The sequence below is a fragment of the Stegodyphus dumicola genome, chromosome 7 (genome assembly GCF_044657685.1).
Source record: "Stegodyphus dumicola isolate Sdum_Otavi_A_Nest chromosome 7, ASM4465768v1".
In the NCBI taxonomy this organism is placed as follows: domain Eukaryota; kingdom Metazoa; phylum Arthropoda; class Arachnida; order Araneae; family Eresidae; genus Stegodyphus; species Stegodyphus dumicola.
The window spans coordinates 73,703,520-73,724,385 of NC_140774.1; the positions used below are offsets into that span (position 1 = coordinate 73,703,520).

Below are 20,866 nucleotides of genomic sequence, written 5' to 3' on the forward strand. Positions count from 1 at the left end.
ACTATACACACTGATATATGTGGTCCAATAGAACCTCAAACACTCCATGGGGAGAGGTAATTAACTATATTTGATGAATACTCGCGATTTATGGAAATAAGACTGCTCAAAAGAAAAAGTGACATTGCTGATGAACTTAAATTATTCTTTAAATTGAATCCAACTGTCACAAAACTGCACTGTGACAATGCCAAAGAATATGTCAGTGGTTTACGAAGTTGCTAAAAGAGCAGGTGTAAAAATAGATCCTGCACCTCCCTATACACCTTTTCTAAATGGTGTTGCTGAAAGAGCAAATAAAACTGTACTAAAAAAAGCTAGAGCAATGATACCTGAGGCAAATTTATCAAAATGTCTTTGGGGTGAAGCAGTACTTACGGCTGCTTATATAAATAATCGACTCCCAAATAGTTCAATTGAAAATCGTATTCCTTATTTTCTGAAGTATGATGAAAATCCTGATTTGAAAAATATGAGTGTATTTGGCTGTAATGCTTATTCTCTTGTGCCACCATCGCAAAGAAAGAAACTAGATGAAAAATCTGTCAGAATGATATGTGTAGGTTATTCCACAATGGGATGTCGTTTAATGATTCCAGAAACAAGACACATCATTGTTTCCAGAAATGTTAAATTTAATGAAGTAAAGAAAAAAGTAGAAAATCAAAAGTACATTCCCGATAGTTCTGATTTGAGTGAAAATGACAATGATGACATTAAAAATGAAGACAAATCAATTTCAGACACTGCTAACGGCAAATTAAATGCTAAAAATAAGGAGGAGCAAAAGAAATCTACAAGAGAAAAGAAACAACCAGTTAGGTATCCTAATCCTGAGATTTACGAAGTAATGTTTGTACACTCTGACATTTGAAGATATTGTAAATCTACCACAAGTAGAACAAGAACTATGGAAAAGAGCTATGGATTAGGAAATGAAATCTATGGAAGATAACGACATCTGGGATCTACAAAGTTTACCCCCTGATAAAAGAGCTATTTCCTGCAAATGGAATCTACATAAAAAACGAGATGGAACTTACAAAGCCAGGCTTGTTGCTCGTGGCTTCATGCAAAAAGGAAGGCATAGACTATACAGACACATTTTCTCCAGTAATTAGTATGTGGTCTTTACGTTTAATCCTGGTAATTATAAATAATGAAGGTTTGCAAACTTTTAGTTTAGATGTCAAGATGGCTTTCTTGAACGGTAAGTTAGATGAAACCATCTACATGGCCAAAAAGGATATGATGATATGAGTGGTAAGAAATGTAAACTTAAAAAGAGTTTATATGGTGTTAAACAGTCTCCTCGACAATGGTATCAGAAATTTCTTAATTTTGTTATTAAATTAGATTTTAAACAATTGTACTCTGAACCATGTATTTTCATCAGAAATCTAAATTGTAAGAAACTAATTATTGTTCTTTATGTAGATGACTTATTGATTGCAGGTTCGGATGTAAAAGAAACAAATATTATAATATCATTGTTATCTAGAGTTTCAAATGTCAAAATCTGAAAGTGTTTCAGAATTTTTAGGCATTGAAGTTTGAGTCTGGTTGTTTATATTTAGATCAGAAACCATATGTTGAAAAATTACTTGATAAATTTAAAATGTCTGATTGTAAAGCAGCCTAAACTCCCATTGAACCAAAATCTACAGCAGCTGATTTTCAGAAAGGAAATGCATTTCATGGCCCATACAAAGAATTAATTGGATCTTTATTTTACTTAGCATATATTACAAGGCCAGATATTTTATTTGCAGTAAATTGCGTAAGCCAACTGCAGGAGCATCCTGCTGATGTTGCCTGGTGTGCTCTAAAGAGAATTCTTAGCTACTTGAAAAACACCTTAAATTTAAAACTGATATACAAAAAGGGTGATTTGGAAAAGGCAAACTTCTGTTTGTATGTAGAAGCAGATTGGGGGGGGGGAGATACTCAAGATTGGAAATCAATTACTGGTTACTTTATCAGAGTTTCCAACTCTCCCGATTTTCGACCGCTCTCCCGCCAACCCGATTTACAAGATATTTCTCCCGACTTTTTCTTATTCTTAAAATTTCTCAAGATTTTTATGGAACTTGGCTTAATGCTTTGTTATATGAACAAAAAAAAAAAAAAAGTGATTTTGGACGTCTGAAAGCAATTGAATTTTCTCTAGCTTATATCTAAAACAAAACCTTGCGAATTAGATAACTTCTGCTTTGTGAGTGAGAGCATATATGTATCCAGAAAGGTCGTTCTCCAGTTCTCCAATGGGCATCGTGCTCCACTGCGTGTCATCTGGCATATGTTAGCCAATGAGGACAACGCAAACTGTTATTTGGATGTTCTTTAGTTATTTCGGTCATTTTGTCCTGAGTTGTGTGAGTACACATGCCTTCGAGAAATAGTTTTAGAAATTATCATCTTTTGTTATGTCTGTGAGAAAGGTGAAATACTCATGTACGTTTCAAAAATCCTACACAGTTGACTTTCCTTCCATTATTTCCTCGAGAAATGTAATAAATTTGCGGTGGATGTGTACCGCCTGTCATTGCGATTTTTTTATTTCGCATGGTGGAAGGGCAGATGTTCTCAAACATCTGCGTACACAAAAACACAAGGACAACAGGAGTTGTTTTGAAAAAAAAAAAAAAAAACGGAAAATTAAATTTTTCTTCAGAAACAGAGGACCAAAAAGTTATTAATGCAGAATGTCTGTTCACTGCCTTTTTGCAGGAGTACAACCTGCCACTGAATGCATCGGATCACGCTGCAGCTTTATTTAGAAAAATGTTTCCCGATAATGATATCGCTAAGAAATATTCAAGTGCAAGAACCAAAACAGGTGCAATTGTTAAAGAAATGGGTTTGAAAAATAAATCATCAGTTATTGATTGCAATAAAACAGCTCCGTTCTGCCTCTCTATGGATGGAAGCAATAATACCAATTCAAAACTGTATCCAATTGTTGTTTCTTTTTATAATCCAGAGTCTTCAGAAATTGAATGCAGTTTACTTTCTGTCCCCACTTTAGAAGGACATTTGACAGCTTTAATATACCACAGCTAATTATTAAAACTTTAAAAGAAAATGTAGTCCCTCTGTATAATTGCTTAGCACTTGGTGCTGATAATACACCAGTATTGGTAGGCTTGAATACTGGTGTTGCAGGCATCTTAGGAAAATTCAGATTTGCAGATTATGAGGTGCACCTGTCACCCCTTAACCCTTTGCGGCATGGTGGGTCAATATGTGTCCCACCTAATTAATATTTATTTTCTCAGTTAGCAATTTCCATTAGAAATTTTCTAATCTTTTAAAAGTAATCGATTTTAGTCATTATTTTTCTCAATAGATGTCACTACTATGCCAGGGCTTAAGTTTATAAGCAAAAAATATTCAAAATAGGATCACAAGAGTGATATTCAGGTATCTCACATTTTTCAATATTTAAAAAATTTTGGTATACAATTTAGGATATGTATGATTCTTTTTAATATTCAAAGGTATTTTATTTTCAAAAATCTTAATTGGATTCAATATTTTATAACATTAATTTTGCAGTTGAAATAAGTGGGTTAAAATTTGTCCCACCACACACTTGAATTTCCGCTCAATAGATGGCAGCACTCACGATTATTTTTTCTTTTCTTTTTTGCATCTACTTTTTTCGTGATTGCACGCGTATTTACATCCGTTGTATGCTCTGATGTGCTAAAATGTCTAGAAAAAAAAATTAACAACTCAGGAAGCTTTGGATCTTTTTGCTGAATTGCCATCCGATTGCGACTCAAATGCTTCAGATGTCAGTTCTGATTAGATGAAATTGAAATCCAGGAGAGAATACTGAGGTTGAAGTTATTGCTGAAGAAGAAAGGGAAGTAGTTATAATTTGTTTTACTTTTTAAAGACACAGAGCATCTATGCATGTGGCACTGTAAATATGAATCGGAAGTATCTACCCCAAAATTTAAAAGAAGACAAATTTATGTCGAGAGGAGATATAGACTTTTCAGTTAGCGATGATTCAATTTATTGCATAAAATTGAAGGATAAAAGATCCATTTCTGTCCTGTCTTGCTTGGAAAAGGCAACTGAAATGAAAGAAATTAATAGAAAAGAACGAGATGAAAAAAAAAAAAAAAAGTACTGTGCCCAAACAGCATTATTTCATATAATAAGAATATGGGATATGTTGACTTATTTGATCAACTGAAATTACTATATAAAATAGAAAACAAAAGCAAGAAATGGTGGCACAGGATCTTTTTTTACTTTTTAGATGCGAGTATAGTAAATGCATTTATTCTATTTAAGTTTGTTCGCGAACCCGTTCATGATGTAAAAACAATGAAAGATTTTCTTCTCTCAGTTATAGAAGGTCTATTGGCACTTCGAGGCAAGAAAAAGCTGAAAAGAAAACTGAAATCCCCAGTTCAAATAAAAACTAAAAAACCGTTCGTACAACCAGAAAAGAGACTAAAAAATGTAAGTTACGCGCCAGAGAGAATGAGCAGGAGAAGATGTACATATTGCAGCACATCGAAAGAAGAACGAAGAACATTTTGGATGTGTGAAACATGTGAAGTGCCTCTATGCTTACAAAAGAATGAAAAAATATGTTTTTAAAATTTTCATGAAAAATAACTTTTTTCAATTTTAATCATATATAAATGTTTTTGAATCAAGTGCCAATTTTAATATTTTATTTAGTATCATATGTACGAGTATCAAATTTTAATCTTAAAATAATGTCCAAGAAAATATTTTCTTTTGTTCCTAAAATTTAAAAATATTAAATATATTGTACAAAATGCATTTTAATGTGTTTATTATCAATATTTTAGAATGCATGCTTTATTTTGTTTATTCATTCCACATATGATTTTTTTCCCTGCTATACACCAATATGCTATAAGACATGTGCTAGTTGCATGGTGGGACAAACGGTATCCCACCTACCCCCGTAAAAAATAAAAACGCAGAATTTTTTTCAAGTTTGAAAGGCACTTAGGTAAGTCCATCTGACTTATTCTAAGGCATTTTTTTAAAGATTAAAATATTTTTTTAATATGCGTGTCGCAAAGGGTTAAATTTAGCAGCTGAAAAAAGGGCAGCTTTTTTACCAATAAATGTGGATGAACACATTGTTGATATTTATTATTATCTTGAAAGGAGTTCTAAAAAGAAGGAAAAATTGAAACAGTTCCAACAGCTGCATAACAGCAGTTTACAATTAGAGAACTTGGATGAAGTTATAAAATCAGCTAAGATTGACACCCAGTGGAGTTTAATTAGAAAACTGAAAGATGCTGATGGAATTTTGAAATATAGTGAACTGTCTAGAATTATGTTGGCCATCTTGACAGTTCCCCATAGTAATGCAGAGTGTGAGAGGATTTTCAGTGTTGTTGCGAAAACGAGGACTAAATTTAGATCTACTATTCGTGATGACACATTAAAAAAAAACTTTTATTAGCGAAAGCAGGCCTACGTGGCAATTGCTATGAACAAACTTATGACATTTCTTTCTTAAAGAAAGCAAAATCTGTCACTGTTTATAACATTTGTACGAAAACTGATTAAAGTTTTTTTTTTCCGTTTTCTTAAACGATGCAAGTAATAAAAATGTTTTTTATGTGTAAGGTATTTTTGTGTTGCTTGCATTTAAGAATTAGTTACTATTTAAAATTAATTCATTATTAAAAACTATATTTTCATCATTTAAAGTCTTTTTAACATTGTGAAAAATCTCCCGATTTCTTAAAAAAATCTCCTGATTTTTGAGTGTCATAGGTTGGCAAGTATGCTTTATAATGTTTTCAAATTGTCCTATTATGTGGTGCTGTGACAAGCAAAAGTGTATTGCACTTTCGTCAACAGAAGCTGAAATAATTGCTTTATGCAAAGGTATTCAAGATATTTTATGGATAAAAAATGTAGTAAATGAAATTTCCAGTGTTAAAAATGTTTATATTTTTGAAGATAACCAGTCATATATTAAAAGTATTGTGTTAATGAAAACTTTTCAGGTAGGTTGAAACATATCGATATAAAATTAAAGTTCACTTGTAAGACTGTTAAGGAAAATAATATTAGAATTGAATATGTACAATCAGGTTTACAAATTTCAGATATGTTAACTAAGGCATAACCAAGCAGACTTTGTTATGTAATTCTTTTATCTTTTCTATAAATGTGCAATTAAGGGGGAGTGTTGAGATATTTGTAATCGCATTCTTACTGGTTAAAAGGAAGTATAGCTTTCTGTCACGTCCGATACATTCATTAGTGTTCAGTCAGGTCCGAATTACTCTGAAACTTAATTCTATTTTTTATGTTAATTTTGATTGGTTGTTTATTGTGTCTTTTTTATGATTTGTTAAACAATGATCTGTTATATATATGACCTCTGTAAACATTTTCAGTGTCTGTTTGCTTGTATTTCTCTGCATGTAACTCTGCGTATAACTTAGTAATAAATATTTGTTTTGCGAACCACGGCATTTTCTATGTTCAATAATAGTTTAATATTTTTTTCTATGTGAGAAAACAGTTAAAAACTTTTTCTTTGATTTCAAATATTGGTTTTAAAAGTTTTGTAATTACTATTTAGTTGTTTTTACTCTGCTTCTAAAACTAAAATTCTTAAAATTTATATTTGTCTCCTTAATTTATGGTATTGATTTTTTGTGTAGATATTGGGTCAAATAACAGTGGCTATTATGAACTAAATGCTGTCCTCACCCATAAAGGCAGGTCTAGTTCAAGTGGTCATTATGTAGCATGGATAAAAAGGAAAAGAGGTAAATGTCAGGGAAATATAATCTCTAATAAAAATATTAATCAACTTGTTATACAGCATCATATTCTATTTTTTTTGCTTATACATTACAAAGTCAGTAATACGGACTCGTCGGGACTTCTGCGTTTCCAGATTAGGGGTTTTTCCGGATAATAGAACATCAGTTTAAATCTGGTAAGATGGCATGCAGAAATTATACATTAAAAAATATGAAACCATAATTAATGAAATAAAGAGCAATTATGATCTAAAGGATATCAAAATTGACAAAAAAGAAAAAGCTTAATATTTATTTGTTTACTTTATTAAACATTTCTTTCAATGTAAGTTGTTTAAGTTGCTTCGTTTTTTGCGCTAATACTTTCTCTTTAATTCTATAAACAGGCATAATTTCTTGTTCAGTTACAAAGTTCCACTGTTCAAGTCTGTAATTGCTGTGTCGAGGATACCGACTAACTTGTCGATCGAAATTTTTTTGTTTTCAATAACCTCTCTGTCACTTTCTTCACTATTGGAAGCGGTATTTCCTGGATTTAGAACCATACAACAGATTTTGCCATCCATTAATTGACTGATGATTGGGGCATTGGTGTCGCAATGAAAAACTTCTGTTTATATCATCATTTCTCCACATTTCTTTACAAAATCCAATAACTTGAAAATTTCACCTTTAGTTTGAGATGTCTGAGAACTTTCAAATTCGTGGCTATCATCTTCATCGTCTTCACCATGAAATATGGTAGCTGGCCATATATTATGCCTAGCATTTTTTAATATATCTGGAGACACATCCTCCCACGATCTTGCGATGCTCTGAACAGCAGATTTTATGTTAAAAAATTTTAAAAAGTCTTGAATAGTCTTGCCATTGTTCAAGAAATTTAACATAGATTTTAAAAATGCTACTTTATGTTTGCATTTCAGCACATGCGCTATTCCCATATCCATAGGCTGAATGATAGACGTACAATTTGGAGGGAATAATAATACGGATACATTATCTTTCACTGACTATTTTTGAGTCATCAGGTAAACCAACCGAATTCAAATGTCGCCAAGCCTCGGGTATAAAATGATTTTCAAACCAATCATTCATCAATGCTTGTGTCATCCATGCTCCTTTATTTGCACGATATATAACGGGGAAAATCGTTACGCCTTTAAATGCTCGAGGTTGTGCATGTTTTCTGATTACGAAAGGTTTGCACTTGTGCATTCCTGCAGCATTTGCGCACGCTAAAATTGTTAGTCTCGCTTTGGAATCTTTGGCACTAGTTGGAGCCTTTTCTGTAGAGGTTGCTAAGGTATTCTGCGGTACATATTGCCAGAAAAGACCAGTTTCATCAGTGTTGTAAATTTGTTCTCTAGATAATTCTTCACTATTAATGAGTTCAATAAATTCATCTACAAATTGTTCAGCAGCTTCAGTATCAGCTGAAATATCAGCAGCTTCAGTATCAGCTGAAGCGTTTTCACCTGAAATTTTTAATTGTCTTATACCATGGCGATTTTTAAATTTAGTTAACCAACCTGTTGAATATGTGCACTCAGTGTTTAAGTTCATTTCTTCATGAAATATTTTGGCTTGAGCCATTAGCATTGGACCTTTGATGGCACGCCTTCGCTGCGACGCTGTCTGACCCATTCAATCATCATTTTGTCATGATTGTCACTTTTAGCATAACGAACCCTTTTTCTGTTATTCATTGCAAGTGGGGGTGTCGGAATCCACAAAAAATTCAAAAAGTTCCTTTTTCTTTTTGCTTATGTCAGATGCAGTTGACTTTCCAATGTCATATTTCTTACATAATTTTGAGACGGTTATGCCTTTATCGATTTGCAGCAATTCCACATTTTGCTTGATGGACATCGAAACATGCTTTTGCTTTGCAGTTCCAGAATTGGAAACGCTTTTTGACATATTCAAATGTTCAAACTTAATTTTTATAAAATTGCTCTTACAGTCTGCAAAAAAAAAAAAAAATAAATAAATAAAATAAAAAATAAATAAATAAATAAAAATAAAAAAAAATAAGCCGGATCCATTTAGAAGATTAAGGAATAGCGCAATCTGCAACATTAACTGAAATGCCTCAGAATCAGTAAAGATAATTTTAGCCTGGCTTATACCGTTATACATTAAATGCATTACGCACATGCGTAAAGCATACAAAAAAAAAAAAGGTTTGTGGCTTTGAGGTCCAGATTATAGATCATTCTGGGTAATGGACCTCTGTATTATGGACTTTGTACTGTATATATGCATGAGTGTATGTGTGTTTGTGTACAAATGCAGTGTAAATCAAATCATTACAAAAGGTGGCAGCACATGTTTGTCTATTTTAGTATTAGAATAAAAAGGAAAGTTGTACATGTTTGTGTGATTATATTTTAGTAGCTTCTTTAAAAGTATGGCTAAGATTATATTTAGAGGTTGTTTGTTGTAATATTAGGTCTTAACAAAAGTTTCACGCCACCACAAATATCATCTGCGCAAACAGTTCATATTGTCATGTTTGATCATATTTTGTCAAACAATTTTTGACATTTGAAAGAGAAAGACTTGCTTTAGAACACTGTGTTGTGAAATGTGTTTTTAAAAAAATATCGTTATCATTAAGTACAATGTGTCTGAAATGGAACTATCATGTTACTATATTAGAACCATCATTTACTTCCAGTTCTGTTGCAGAAAGTCAGCTACAAAATTCACCAAATCATGTGTATAAGTTTTTTCACTAATGTTGTATCGTATGACACTGTGAAGGTTGGTACCGAAAGATAAAAAACAAGAGCTATGAAATTCATTCAAGAAGCAGAGTGCCCTGGTTGTCCAATTGATGTTGATGAGGCCTGTCTGTGAGAACTTGTGGAAGATCAGTATGCAACCACTTGAGAGCTTGCAATTGATGTTGATGAGGCCTGTCTGTGAGAACTTGTGGAAGATCAGTATGCAACCACTTGAGAGCTTGCTAAGGAGTTAGACGTTAGTGCTATGTCCATTAGCGCGACTAATGGTAATCGCATAAACTTAACATACAAGTTCAGTCGTTGGGTGCCACTTGAGCTGACTCAAGCAGATATAGACATGCATGTTTGTACCTGCACTAAGCTACTTGAATGTCAGCACGAGGACAAAATTCTGCACCGGATCATCACTTGTGATGAAAAGTGGATTTACTTCAACAATACAGGCATAAAGGAGGGTTGGTCTGCACCCGCTGAGTCCATCAGCAGCACTGCTAAGTGCAATTTTACTAACAAAAGAATCATGCTTTGTATCTGGTAGGATTGTCATGATCCACAAAGAGAATCTGGAAAAAGGTAAAACCCTTGACAGTAAGGTGTACAGCGAGACACTAGTCTTTGTTGGCTCTGCTATCAAGCAAAAACGTTGAACTGAGTTATGCTATGCTGCAAAAAAGTAGTGTTCCACCAAGATAATGCAAGACACCGGCTGGTCTCTGTATAGACTCAAATGAGATCTTTTGCCACACCTACCACATAGCCCCACCATCGCTCCTTTGCACTTCTGCCTTTTTTCACACCTGCAGCTACATCTTGCTGTTTGATCTTCCATTCTGCACAGGATGTCTGAAATGAGGTTGATCTGTGTTTGGACTTATGGCTACCAGGTTTCTGGGCCCATAGGTTTTGAAAAGCTACCAAAGCGTTGGCAGCATACATTTGGGTGGTGATTTCTACTCGCTCTAAAGATACTGCTTTTTTTTTCTTCTCTCCCCCCCCCCCGTTTCTAAATTTATTAAGAACGTTTTCTGGTGGGAAAACTTTTGTTACAGACAAATATTTTATTTAATGAATTCTGATGATTGAAATTATTCCATTGCAAATGTAAGTATTTTCTCTTCTCTTTTTTTAAATTGTTGAAAATTTTGTAATTTCTTTTTCAAAGTGTTTCTTTTAGTTCTGATTATTAAAATATAATACAAATAAAATAATATAAACATAACAAAGTTGCCTTATGTTCATTTAATCTATTTTTGCTAATAAATATAAATTTCCATTTCTTTTATATTCTTAAAACATAATTATCCTTTAAAAAGATGATTTCAAGGGATAGTAACTAAATGAAAAAATTACCCTAAACTATCAAGAATGTAATTATTACTGTGTGAAATAATATTTCATTTCATTAAAAGTGTGTTAGAATTGAACTTTGTAAAATCAAATGAAATGCTAAAGAAACTCTGTGACAGACAGTTTACTGCTCTGTGTTTGGCCTACAAAATGTCCAGTTTTTCTATACTTGCAAACATATTCGTAGTTGCTGATTATCCACCTCGTGGAAGATATTTCTCATTCAAATCTATAGTCTTCAAAATTTGTAACTCTTTTCCAGTTAACCCAAGACCTTCTGTCAAGCTTTCAGTTGTCATATACTTTTTGATGGATCTGGGTTTGAGGTTTTGTCTTTTTCTATAGTGATTTGTTCACAGATTTGCTAAGGTTGTTGTTTGTCAGCTGTTTGGTATGTGAGTCTAACAACTCATTGAGTTTATCACTTTAAACTTCCAAATCTAGTTGCCTGCAAAAAATTTACACTTTCTGTTCCATGAATGACCTGATCAATTTTAGGTGTTGTCTTCCTCTCACCTTTGAAAAAGAAAAGACAAATTTTCCTCTATGCAACATTTAAGGTTTTTTTTTTTTTTAAATTATTTTTTATTTCATCAGGTGAATGTTATGTGTTATGAGAGTTAGTATTAAGATGTGCATATGATTTTCTCATGTAATAAGCCTTTAATGTTTTGTTGACTCCTTGACCCATCAGATGGAGCAAGCTGGTTACATTTAAAGGAGAGGGCAACTTTCACATGTCAGTTCAAATCAGTTCAAGTGGTAGGTGGTTTATCTGGTTCATTATTGATAAGAAGCATTACTTTGAATAGAATTTGTTTAAACTGGAAGTAACATTTAACTTTGGGTATAAAGTGGTGATCAAATCAGTTCTCATAAATATATATATCCTTAAATCTTATCTTCATCTTGTTTTCACCTGAGCTTTAGAATTTCATTTTCAAATCACTGGCAGGTCACTTTTTGAATATTTTTTTAGAATGGATTTTCAAAGTATAAATTAAAACAAGTTTTAACTTGAAATCAGCATCTATATTTGCATTAACTATCACTGTTAATCCATCTTTGAAAACCTCAAAGCCTGAAATGTTCCCCCCTTCATGCTCAATAAAAGTTGTTTTAGGCATTTTCTTTAGGAGAGGCTGGTCTCATTCACATCAAATATGATTTGGCTGCTATAGTTCTTTTCTTTATCACGCATAGCATTTGGTGTCCCAGGAAAAGGAGACTTAGCCACTTTATCTGCAGTGTCCAAGATGCTGTGCCAGTTACAGTGAGTTTTAAATCAGTTAAGTCATACATTACTACCTGCAAAATTTTCATCTTTGGTTGCTTCTCCAACTTCTTTCAATTTCTTAGAAATCAGTTTAGCTTGATAACACATAGTATTCTGATTAACTGGACAAACCTTACTCTTACCTGGTTATCACATCATAACTTTGTTTCCATCTGTAACAACACTGTGATTCTTAACTTTATTTTTAACAATATATTTAATTAATATAATTAATAAAAGATATTTCAATACAGTGTGTTACAAAATAATTATTTCGGTACCATCTAGTAATGAATTTACAGCATTTTCATATAGCAAACGTTTACTAGACTGTTATGCATATATTTTTAAATCTCATTTTTAAATCATATTTTTAAAATCTCAATTTTCGTTATTAGACTGTTTTAATTATAGATTAATTTTGAAATAAATATTTTAAAAATTTAGATGAGTGGTTCAAATGTGATGATGATAATGTCTCTATGGTTACATCTGAAGAAATATTAAAGCTTTCTGGAGGAGGTAAATTTAAAGTTCTATTTCATTCAAAAACCTTTTTTCAAAAATTCTAACAGCTTTTATTTAATTGCAAGAAAAAATAAACTCTCTTTTAAATATTTTTACTTTGAATATGAGCAATTATGGCTGGTCTCTATGAGTCTATTAAAAATGGCTGGACGTAAAAATTTGTACCAAACTGTTTTAATATTAATGCACCCCTTTTTTAAACCCCTGCTTTTTTTATTTACTAGTATTGGAATCTAAATTAATTTTTCTGTTATATTTTTGGTAAGCTTTTTCAAAGTAAACTTCTTATAAGATATTATTTGCAAAAGTTTTTAATATATTTGCTTGACTTATTTTAAAAGATTTTATTTATAAACTGAAGATCGCTTATAAACTCCAGAGTGTTTATAACTAAAGTAATTCTGCTCAGTATTATCTGGAGTTGTTTCTAATTAACATATATCAGTGAAACGAAGTATATTGTTCAGTTCATGGATGAGAAATTGACCAGGGGATTTAAAGTTATTTAAAAAATTCTCGACCAAGTAAAAAAAAAAGTGTGGCATTTTAAGTACAACACCCGTAAGTAAAAAAGGAAGACCTTTTTTTAACAGTTACAGCTTGTGTTCAGCAAGCAGTTACATTAAGAAATAGCACAGTACAATCAGTGGTGGTATAAGGCAGGTATGTCTTTGTTCCTAGGCAGTTCTGCATTTATGCTAGCCTTCAGTTGACGCATAAACAGTGTACTGTGGTGCGCATGATCTTTTAAAATCTTCACAGAAATTGCAGATACTGAAGTTTTGAAAAAGAAAGGCTAGCATCTGGGAAACATCAGGAGATGACATGACCTTCACTGAAGTCTGAAACAAAACAGTTACCTTCATTTTTTGATCATATGAGATTTTGTTCCATTTTGCATGGAGGTAGTGGTAGCCAAGCTTTCTTGTTCCTTCAAGAACAATAAACATGGGAAATTCAGTGTAATGTGCCCTCATATAACAATATACTGAACTGGACTTTGAGATATCAGTTCCTCAAAGAAACGAATCTGGGAATATAATTTGCTGAAAAAAACCATGCCATATATTTGTATAGTTAGATTTGATGCACCTGCTTTTCCTGTGTTTTGTTTACAACAATTCTGTATATTCATCATTCCTATTAAATTTAAATGCACTTAAAATGTCTATAGGTTCATTGCCATATGTCATCAACAACTATTAACACCAGAAAAACAATATATAAAATTACCTCTTGCTGTGGCTGTCAGTAGTTTAGCTGTTACACCGTGTATATCTTATATGAACAGTAGTCTCTTTTATGTCATAGATCTAGAGATGTACATTAAAGTCTTTGTTGAAGAATTTAAGGCATATGTATCTTTGATAACCGCAGTGGTAGCCATTTTGTTCATATCTTCTTTTGAAGTTAGCTGACATCGTATTTTTGATGACATGTCTTGCTTTCCAGTCCATTCAGTTTTTTTATCATTTTTATTCAAACATATTTTCCATTGTGGACTCTTTTCGCAGTCTTTTGTGTAGCTGCCATTTTATTAAAACAGTTCTGCAAACAGTACAACAAAAATGTCAGTGTCAATGTAAAATGAGTTTCATGCTCTGATTGCTAGCTATTCATAGTACAGTCATATTATTCTTTTAAATTTATGTAATGATTCCACTGAAAACTCCGTTTGGTGATGAAAATATGAATTACACTTTTTTTTTTCTTTTGCATAAACCCCTTCGACATGATCTGAACAGGGTATGTACTAAATTTTGTTGTGATCATAAATAAGGTCAATTCCAGCAGAATTTATCTTAGTGACCCTATTTGTATATGCATCTGAAGAAATTTGGGACAAAAAAAAAAAAAAAAAAAAAAAAAAAAAAAACTATTGTGAATTTGCATTCTTTACTTTTGTTAAAAAAATACATTATATTTTCTAATTAGGTGATTGGCACTGTGCGTATTTGCTGTTGTATGGGCCTCGAGTTTTAGAAGTACCCGAAGAGGAAAAAACTGAAGAACAACAAGTAGGTACATCATAAGAGGCATTTCAACATTAATTTTGGCATTGTTGCTGGACATTTGAGATTGCAAATGGCTTGACCTATATATTTCACTATGTGAAATAATTCACCTATTATACTTCACCATAATTTCTTCATTCAGACCAGAATGGAAGACCATTATTCTGACTAATTAAAAATGAATTGTATAAATAAAAGTAATGACTTTTGTTCTTCAATATTTTATGTTAATGCTTTTTTATTAAGAAGTGTATATTACTTAGTATGTGTCTTGGAATGAAAGAAAAATCTTTTTTAAAAAGTTGTCTTGTTGTTCATTTTTTTTCTCATTTTCAAAGGTGAAAAATAACTTAAATATGCTCTAATAGGGGTGATTAAACTTCATATTAATTAGAGCCAAATGAAAAATAAATTTAAATGTATGCTTTAATAGGCATGATTAAACTATCAATAAGAGCCAAATGATAAAATTCAGAAGTATTCAAAAGTCAACCAGGTTATTTTTATATCATTAAAAAAAAAAAAAAAGTTTCTGAATAAGAAGTTATGTTTCAAATAATCTATCAGAGACATCACATTTTTTTAACTGCACTAAACTATATTTCCATATTGAGCTTGGAGTGAATGTTTTTTTACATATTTCTAGCTGCTAGGAGAAATTGATTTTTACTTATTCTATTAGATGGCAGCTGGTGTATTAAGTATGTAAAAAAACTTGGAGAGGTGGTATTATTTCCAGTTAGTGGCAAAATCTTGTCCATTATCAAATAAATGTTGCAACTGATCGATTATATGTAAAATCTATTTATTTATCATTCAGTATTATGAAAAAAGCATTTCTCATCAATTTAAGCCAAGTAAAATATTTAGAAAGTTAAAATTAGGCAAAAAAAGTAATATAAATTTTGAATAAAATGAAATTATGAATTTTGGGTGCAATAACCTATAATTTTGCAATGTTTATCTCTTCCAATTAGATCTAAAAAGCAGTTTTATATTAATAACATTTTGTAACAATATTTTTATTAGTGTCAAATGTTTTTAATATCATTAAGTGTTAATAAAATACATTTTGTATTTATTAACACTTATTATTTACACTGTTATTATTTGCACTACTTATTATTTGCACTGTTTGAAACGCTCTATGACAGTAGTATTCAAACAGTGCAACTTCTTAAAAATGCAAATGACCCCAAAAAGCAATTTCACAACCTTAATTAGAGCTTTGTCCCTTAGTTATATACCATCAATTCAGAATTTTTAGGATTGATATCCACCTTGCAACCTCACCATAAGTTTTTTCAACCCCCAATGGGGTCAGCAACCAATAGTTTGAATACCACTGCTCTATGATATTTTGATTGCAAAAAATTTTCTAACTTTACTTCTATACCCTAATGTTTGCATCTAAAGTAAAAGCTTATGGTGAAGATGAAATTAGGCAGTAACATGAACATTACAGTCCTTTCTCTAAAGTGATTGTGTATCTTTCTGTTTCATTTTACACCACCCTAAAAATTGTTGTAGGCATTATTTTTATTGATAAAAAAGGGGGAATATTTGTATGATGTTTTTATATATGAAAAACTTTCTGATGATAAACTTTTCTTTGAGGTGTTACATTAAATTGGTAGTTAATTTTTTTCCCCAATTGACATCTGGTCATTATGTTTTCTCTAGGGTCAAAAGCTCTATACATCACTTAGACTCTTAATAAGGAAGATCTTCCAAATTTGAACTATAATTTTTTCTGAAATATAAATATGAATCTGCTTATCTAGAGCATGATGAGATTTGACGATATACTGCTGTTTAATGATTTTCCTAATTTGATAATTTAACTTTGAAAATATGGCTGATCAATTCATGCAGTTGCTAGGCTGATCAATTCATGCAGTGTGAGACATAAAACGTTAAAGATATATATTTTAGTTGTTAGGATGCAATACTTAAAATGAAAGGGGGAAGAACTGATTTAAATTTAATCTTTGAAAATTAAGTCAGAATATAAAAAATTCTGAAAGCCATGTATCTTACTGTACAGAGATGTCTTATATTGTCATTTTAGTGCAACATAAATAGTACATCTCTTGCACAAGAATAAATGTGCCGACTGCGAGTTAAATTTAGTAAATAAATTATAATTAATATTATTATAAATTATTATAAAATTAATATTATTATTAAAATATTATATTATAAATAAATTATCATTTATATAATGTGCAATTAGTGACCTGAATCATATTAAAATTTCAGAAAAGCCCACAAGCAGCCAAATGGTAAAACCACTGAACCCTGGTAGTTTGAATTGGTTTCAAATTCTAATAAACCGGTTGGCTTCATGGGAGTTTTCGGAGTTTCCCTCATGTGTAACACGAATATTAACCATTTCTTTTAAAAAGGTCCCATTTTAATTGTTTGCTTATTTTCTGCTTTTTCTTTCTGCAGTCATCGGCCCACCAGCGGCCGAGCGGGAAAGACGCTGAACACTGGTAGTTCGGTCCGAGGTTCGAATCCCGGTAACGGGCTGGCTGCATGGCAATTTCGTAATTTTCCCCATGTGTAACATGTATACGAGCCAGTTTCCCTTAGAAAGTCCTCCATGAAGGCATCCCTCCCTTTAGGCAGATAGCCCTCGTGTGCTTTGCCATAATTGAATAATCCAATCTTTCTGCAGTCATCAGACTTATGGAACTTTTTCTTCTAATAATAGAATGCTGTAAACTTTTAACCTGCCTGAATTTGTTCAGGGCACCTAAAGCTACCTCCCCCTTCATTTTATAAATTTTCAGAATTTTACTATCTTTTGCTTATAATTCTGTGATAGGCATTAGTTCATTTCATACTCATTATTTGGCAAAGCACATATGAATTCACTTTATGTTACCTGATTTATTTTAATAGTCAATCTCTACAACTGTTAAGGTGATGATGTATCTTATTTTATCAACAGTCACTTTTATATTTGTTTAATATTTCAGAAATTAGATTTTACAGTTTAAGAGGCACCTGCATAAAAATCTGTTATCTTCAAATATTTGGCTGTATAATTTTCAAACAATATCTAAACCATACTGTATTTAAAATGCTAATAAAAGCATAGTTTAAAAATCTAATCTAATGTTTTCCTATTTTTTAGGTTCATAAAATATTACATCGGAAAAACTTTTCCCTTTGGGGGATATGAATTCTTCTGTTATGCATTGCTAGATTTGGGGATTTAGCAACATTTTGGCAATTTTAAGACCAATTTATAAATAAAAATTTTAATTTAGATATTTGCAAAAATTCTCTTTTTCTTAAATTTTTCCCAAAAGTCTGACCTTTTTGCTCTTAGAGGGTTGGTAGAAATTATATTCTTTCAAATTTTGTACCTTGCACCTCTGAAGGTGTAGAAGGATTCAAAAGCAAGGCTTATACACCTATGATTCCAAAACATTCCAGAGCGGCAAAGTCGCTGAACACTGGTAGTTTGGTCCGAGGTTCGAATCTCGCGAGCGGGCTGGCTGCATGGGCGTTTTCGTGGTTTCCCCATGTGTAACATGTATACGAGCCAGTTTCCCTTAGAAAGTCCTCCACGAAGGCACACTAGAGCTATCTGCAGGCAGATAGCTCTAGTGTGCTTTGCCATAATTAAATACACCACACCACACCACCAAAACATTCCAGAAAAATGTGACGAAATGAAAAGTGTCTTCATTTTATTAAGATGCAATGGATGTGTTTTACAGAAAGTTTGTGATGAATTGCTTATATTTTGGAGGAACAGTGAAAACAAAATTATTTTAAATTATAATTAATAATTTTTTGTTTTTGATCCTATAAGTCTTTCTCTTAACATGTTTCTCTTTCCTTTATTTTCTTTCCTATTCTCTAGATACAAGAAAGGAAAATTACAGAAATAGTTCTAATCTTGTCACATGGGCGTGGGCATACAGGAATAAGAAAGAACTTTTTTATTAATACGAGGGTTGGAACTTTAATAGTGGCAACTATTTATTTACAAGGAATACAAAAGTGATTCATGTCACCATGTTTTACAGTCCTACAATATAGTCGCCAGCATTGTGTACAACCCGTTTCCAACGATGTGGAAGTCGCAGAATACCTGTAGCAGCGCCTATTTTGTTGATAGTTTGAATGAACCGGTCTACTGCCGCAAGAATCTCGGGAACAGTTTGGAAGCGAGTACCACGAAGTGGTTCCTTCATCTTAGGAATTAAGTCATAGTCACAAGGGCTTAGATCTGGGGAGTAGGGTGGATGGTAAAGCACTTCCCTCCCCATCGCTTGAACAAATCAGTCACAGCTTGCGCTGCATGCGGCCGAGCATTGTCATGCAAAATGAGAGAAGCGTTCTGCAGAAAGTGCTGCCGTTTTTTTCTCAAAGCTGGTCAGAGATTGTGCTCCAAAAATGAGCAGTAATACTGTGCAGTGATGATCTGCTGTGGGGGAACAGTATGCGTTAGGATGACACCATCACAGTCGTACACGAGAATCACCATAACTTTCACATTGCTGGAGTTCTGACGAAATTTCGAATGTCGTGGTGACCCGTGATGACGCCATTCGTTTAATTGGTGTTTCAGTTCTGGCTGGTATGATCGGGCCCAAGTCTCATCCAGCGTAATGATACGGCGTCAAAAAGCATCTCCTTCCCGCTCATAGCGCTCCAGGTGGGTTCGGGCAGCATCGTATCGTAGCCATTTCTGCATTTCCGTCAATTGATGTGGAACCCATCGTGAAGCAATTTTTCTCATGGACAGGCATTCCTTCAGAATGTGCAGCACAGTTGTATGCACTAATCCTGTTTGTCCAGCCAGCTGACGAATCGTTTGGCGCTGATCACTGTCCATTAGTGTGGCGACAGCTCGCACGTCTGCATCGCTGACACTCAGATGACCTGGCTGCAGCATGTCTGCCACGTTTTGCCGTCCTTCATTGAATGCTTTCACCCATCTTGCTATGGTTCTGTAAGGCAATGCAGATTCCCCGCAAGCCTCTTGAAGCCCTTGATGAAACTGTCGTGCTGTACGACCTCTGGCACATTCAATTTTATCCAACATCTTCATTCTTGTTTTGAAAACATCCTGACAACACTTACTTTAGACCGCGAGCTAATACAAGGATTCGTTCTTCGCGTCACTCCGCATGCACGTGATGTAGGCAGGACGAGTCTTTTTGCTGAGAGGTAAGGTAGGTATGTAGTTTACGTGTAGTATACACAATATTCTTTGGTTTTGTTGCGTAGCGTTTTTTCAGCTGTGTTGCCACTATTAAAGTTCCAACCCTCGTAAATTGAGAATTTAAAAGATTCATTTTCTGTGTCTCAGAACACCATACACACGGCATTTTGCTGCTTGGTGCTGTGTGGTTCCTAAATTCTGCTGCTCCGTGCCTGTCCTAAAGTCTAAAAGTTTTACCATCCTTAAATTTTGATGTTCTGTACTTCATTAAATTCTAAAACTTTTGTCACAGCTAACTCTTGTATCAACCTTAACTGTATAATTTCATAGTTACATTTATACATAACATATGATTCTGAGAAAAAAGAGAGAGAAAGAAAAGTCTAAAGCATTCCAATGGCATATTTAGAAGGGATAGTCTGCCCTTTCTACTATGCCATAAAACATAATTTTATACCGTTAAGTCAGATGGATCGTCGAGGAAGGTAAAGAGTAATTACACTCGGAATTGCCATACAGAATTAAATTGGGGAATAAAAAGTTTTTACTCTAGATAAAGTATTCAAAGAATGTGATTTCAGTACTTAGCATACTTTTGTTATATCTTTTTTATTCCACCAAAACTTGAAAATTATGAATGGAAATTAAATTATAATCATGGTGACATTAATAAGGAAAAAATCTTCCAGAGTTTTATTTCCGTTATTGCTAGGAAAATCAAAACACAATGGGGAAGTGCAGTCCTTTACAATTTCTGCAGTTTATTCTAAAACGGATTCCAAAACAAAATTGCAAATATTGTAATACTGATACAAACTCACCTGCTGTATGTGTTGCTAGTTCTAAGCGTTTTCTAAGTAAAAATTATTTAAGAGTTACAAATATATGTTTTGCATTTAAATAATCTTTCTCTCTTGCAGTGTTTCCCAACCTTTTTTTCCTCGCGAACCAAAAGAAAG

At 32.8% G+C, this 20,866-nt stretch overlaps 1 protein-coding gene across 2 annotated transcripts in view; it reads left to right on the top strand.

Annotated features, from left to right (window-relative positions):
- The window catches only part of Usp14 (ubiquitin specific protease 14), a 58,584-nt gene extending 43,567 nt beyond the window's left edge, over positions 1–15,017 (top strand). For both annotated transcript variants that reach the window (XM_035356610.2, XM_035356611.2), the window contains 3 exons: positions 6,693–6,800; positions 12,621–12,695; positions 14,637–15,017. In XM_035356610.2, coding sequence (XP_035212501.1) covers positions 6,693–6,800; positions 12,621–12,695; positions 14,637–14,734 — 281 coding nt within the window. In that variant the 3' untranslated portion in view covers positions 14,735–15,017. The remainder of the gene's footprint in view (positions 1–6,692; positions 6,801–12,620; positions 12,696–14,636) is intronic.
- Positions 15,018–20,866: the final 5,849 nt, after the last annotated feature.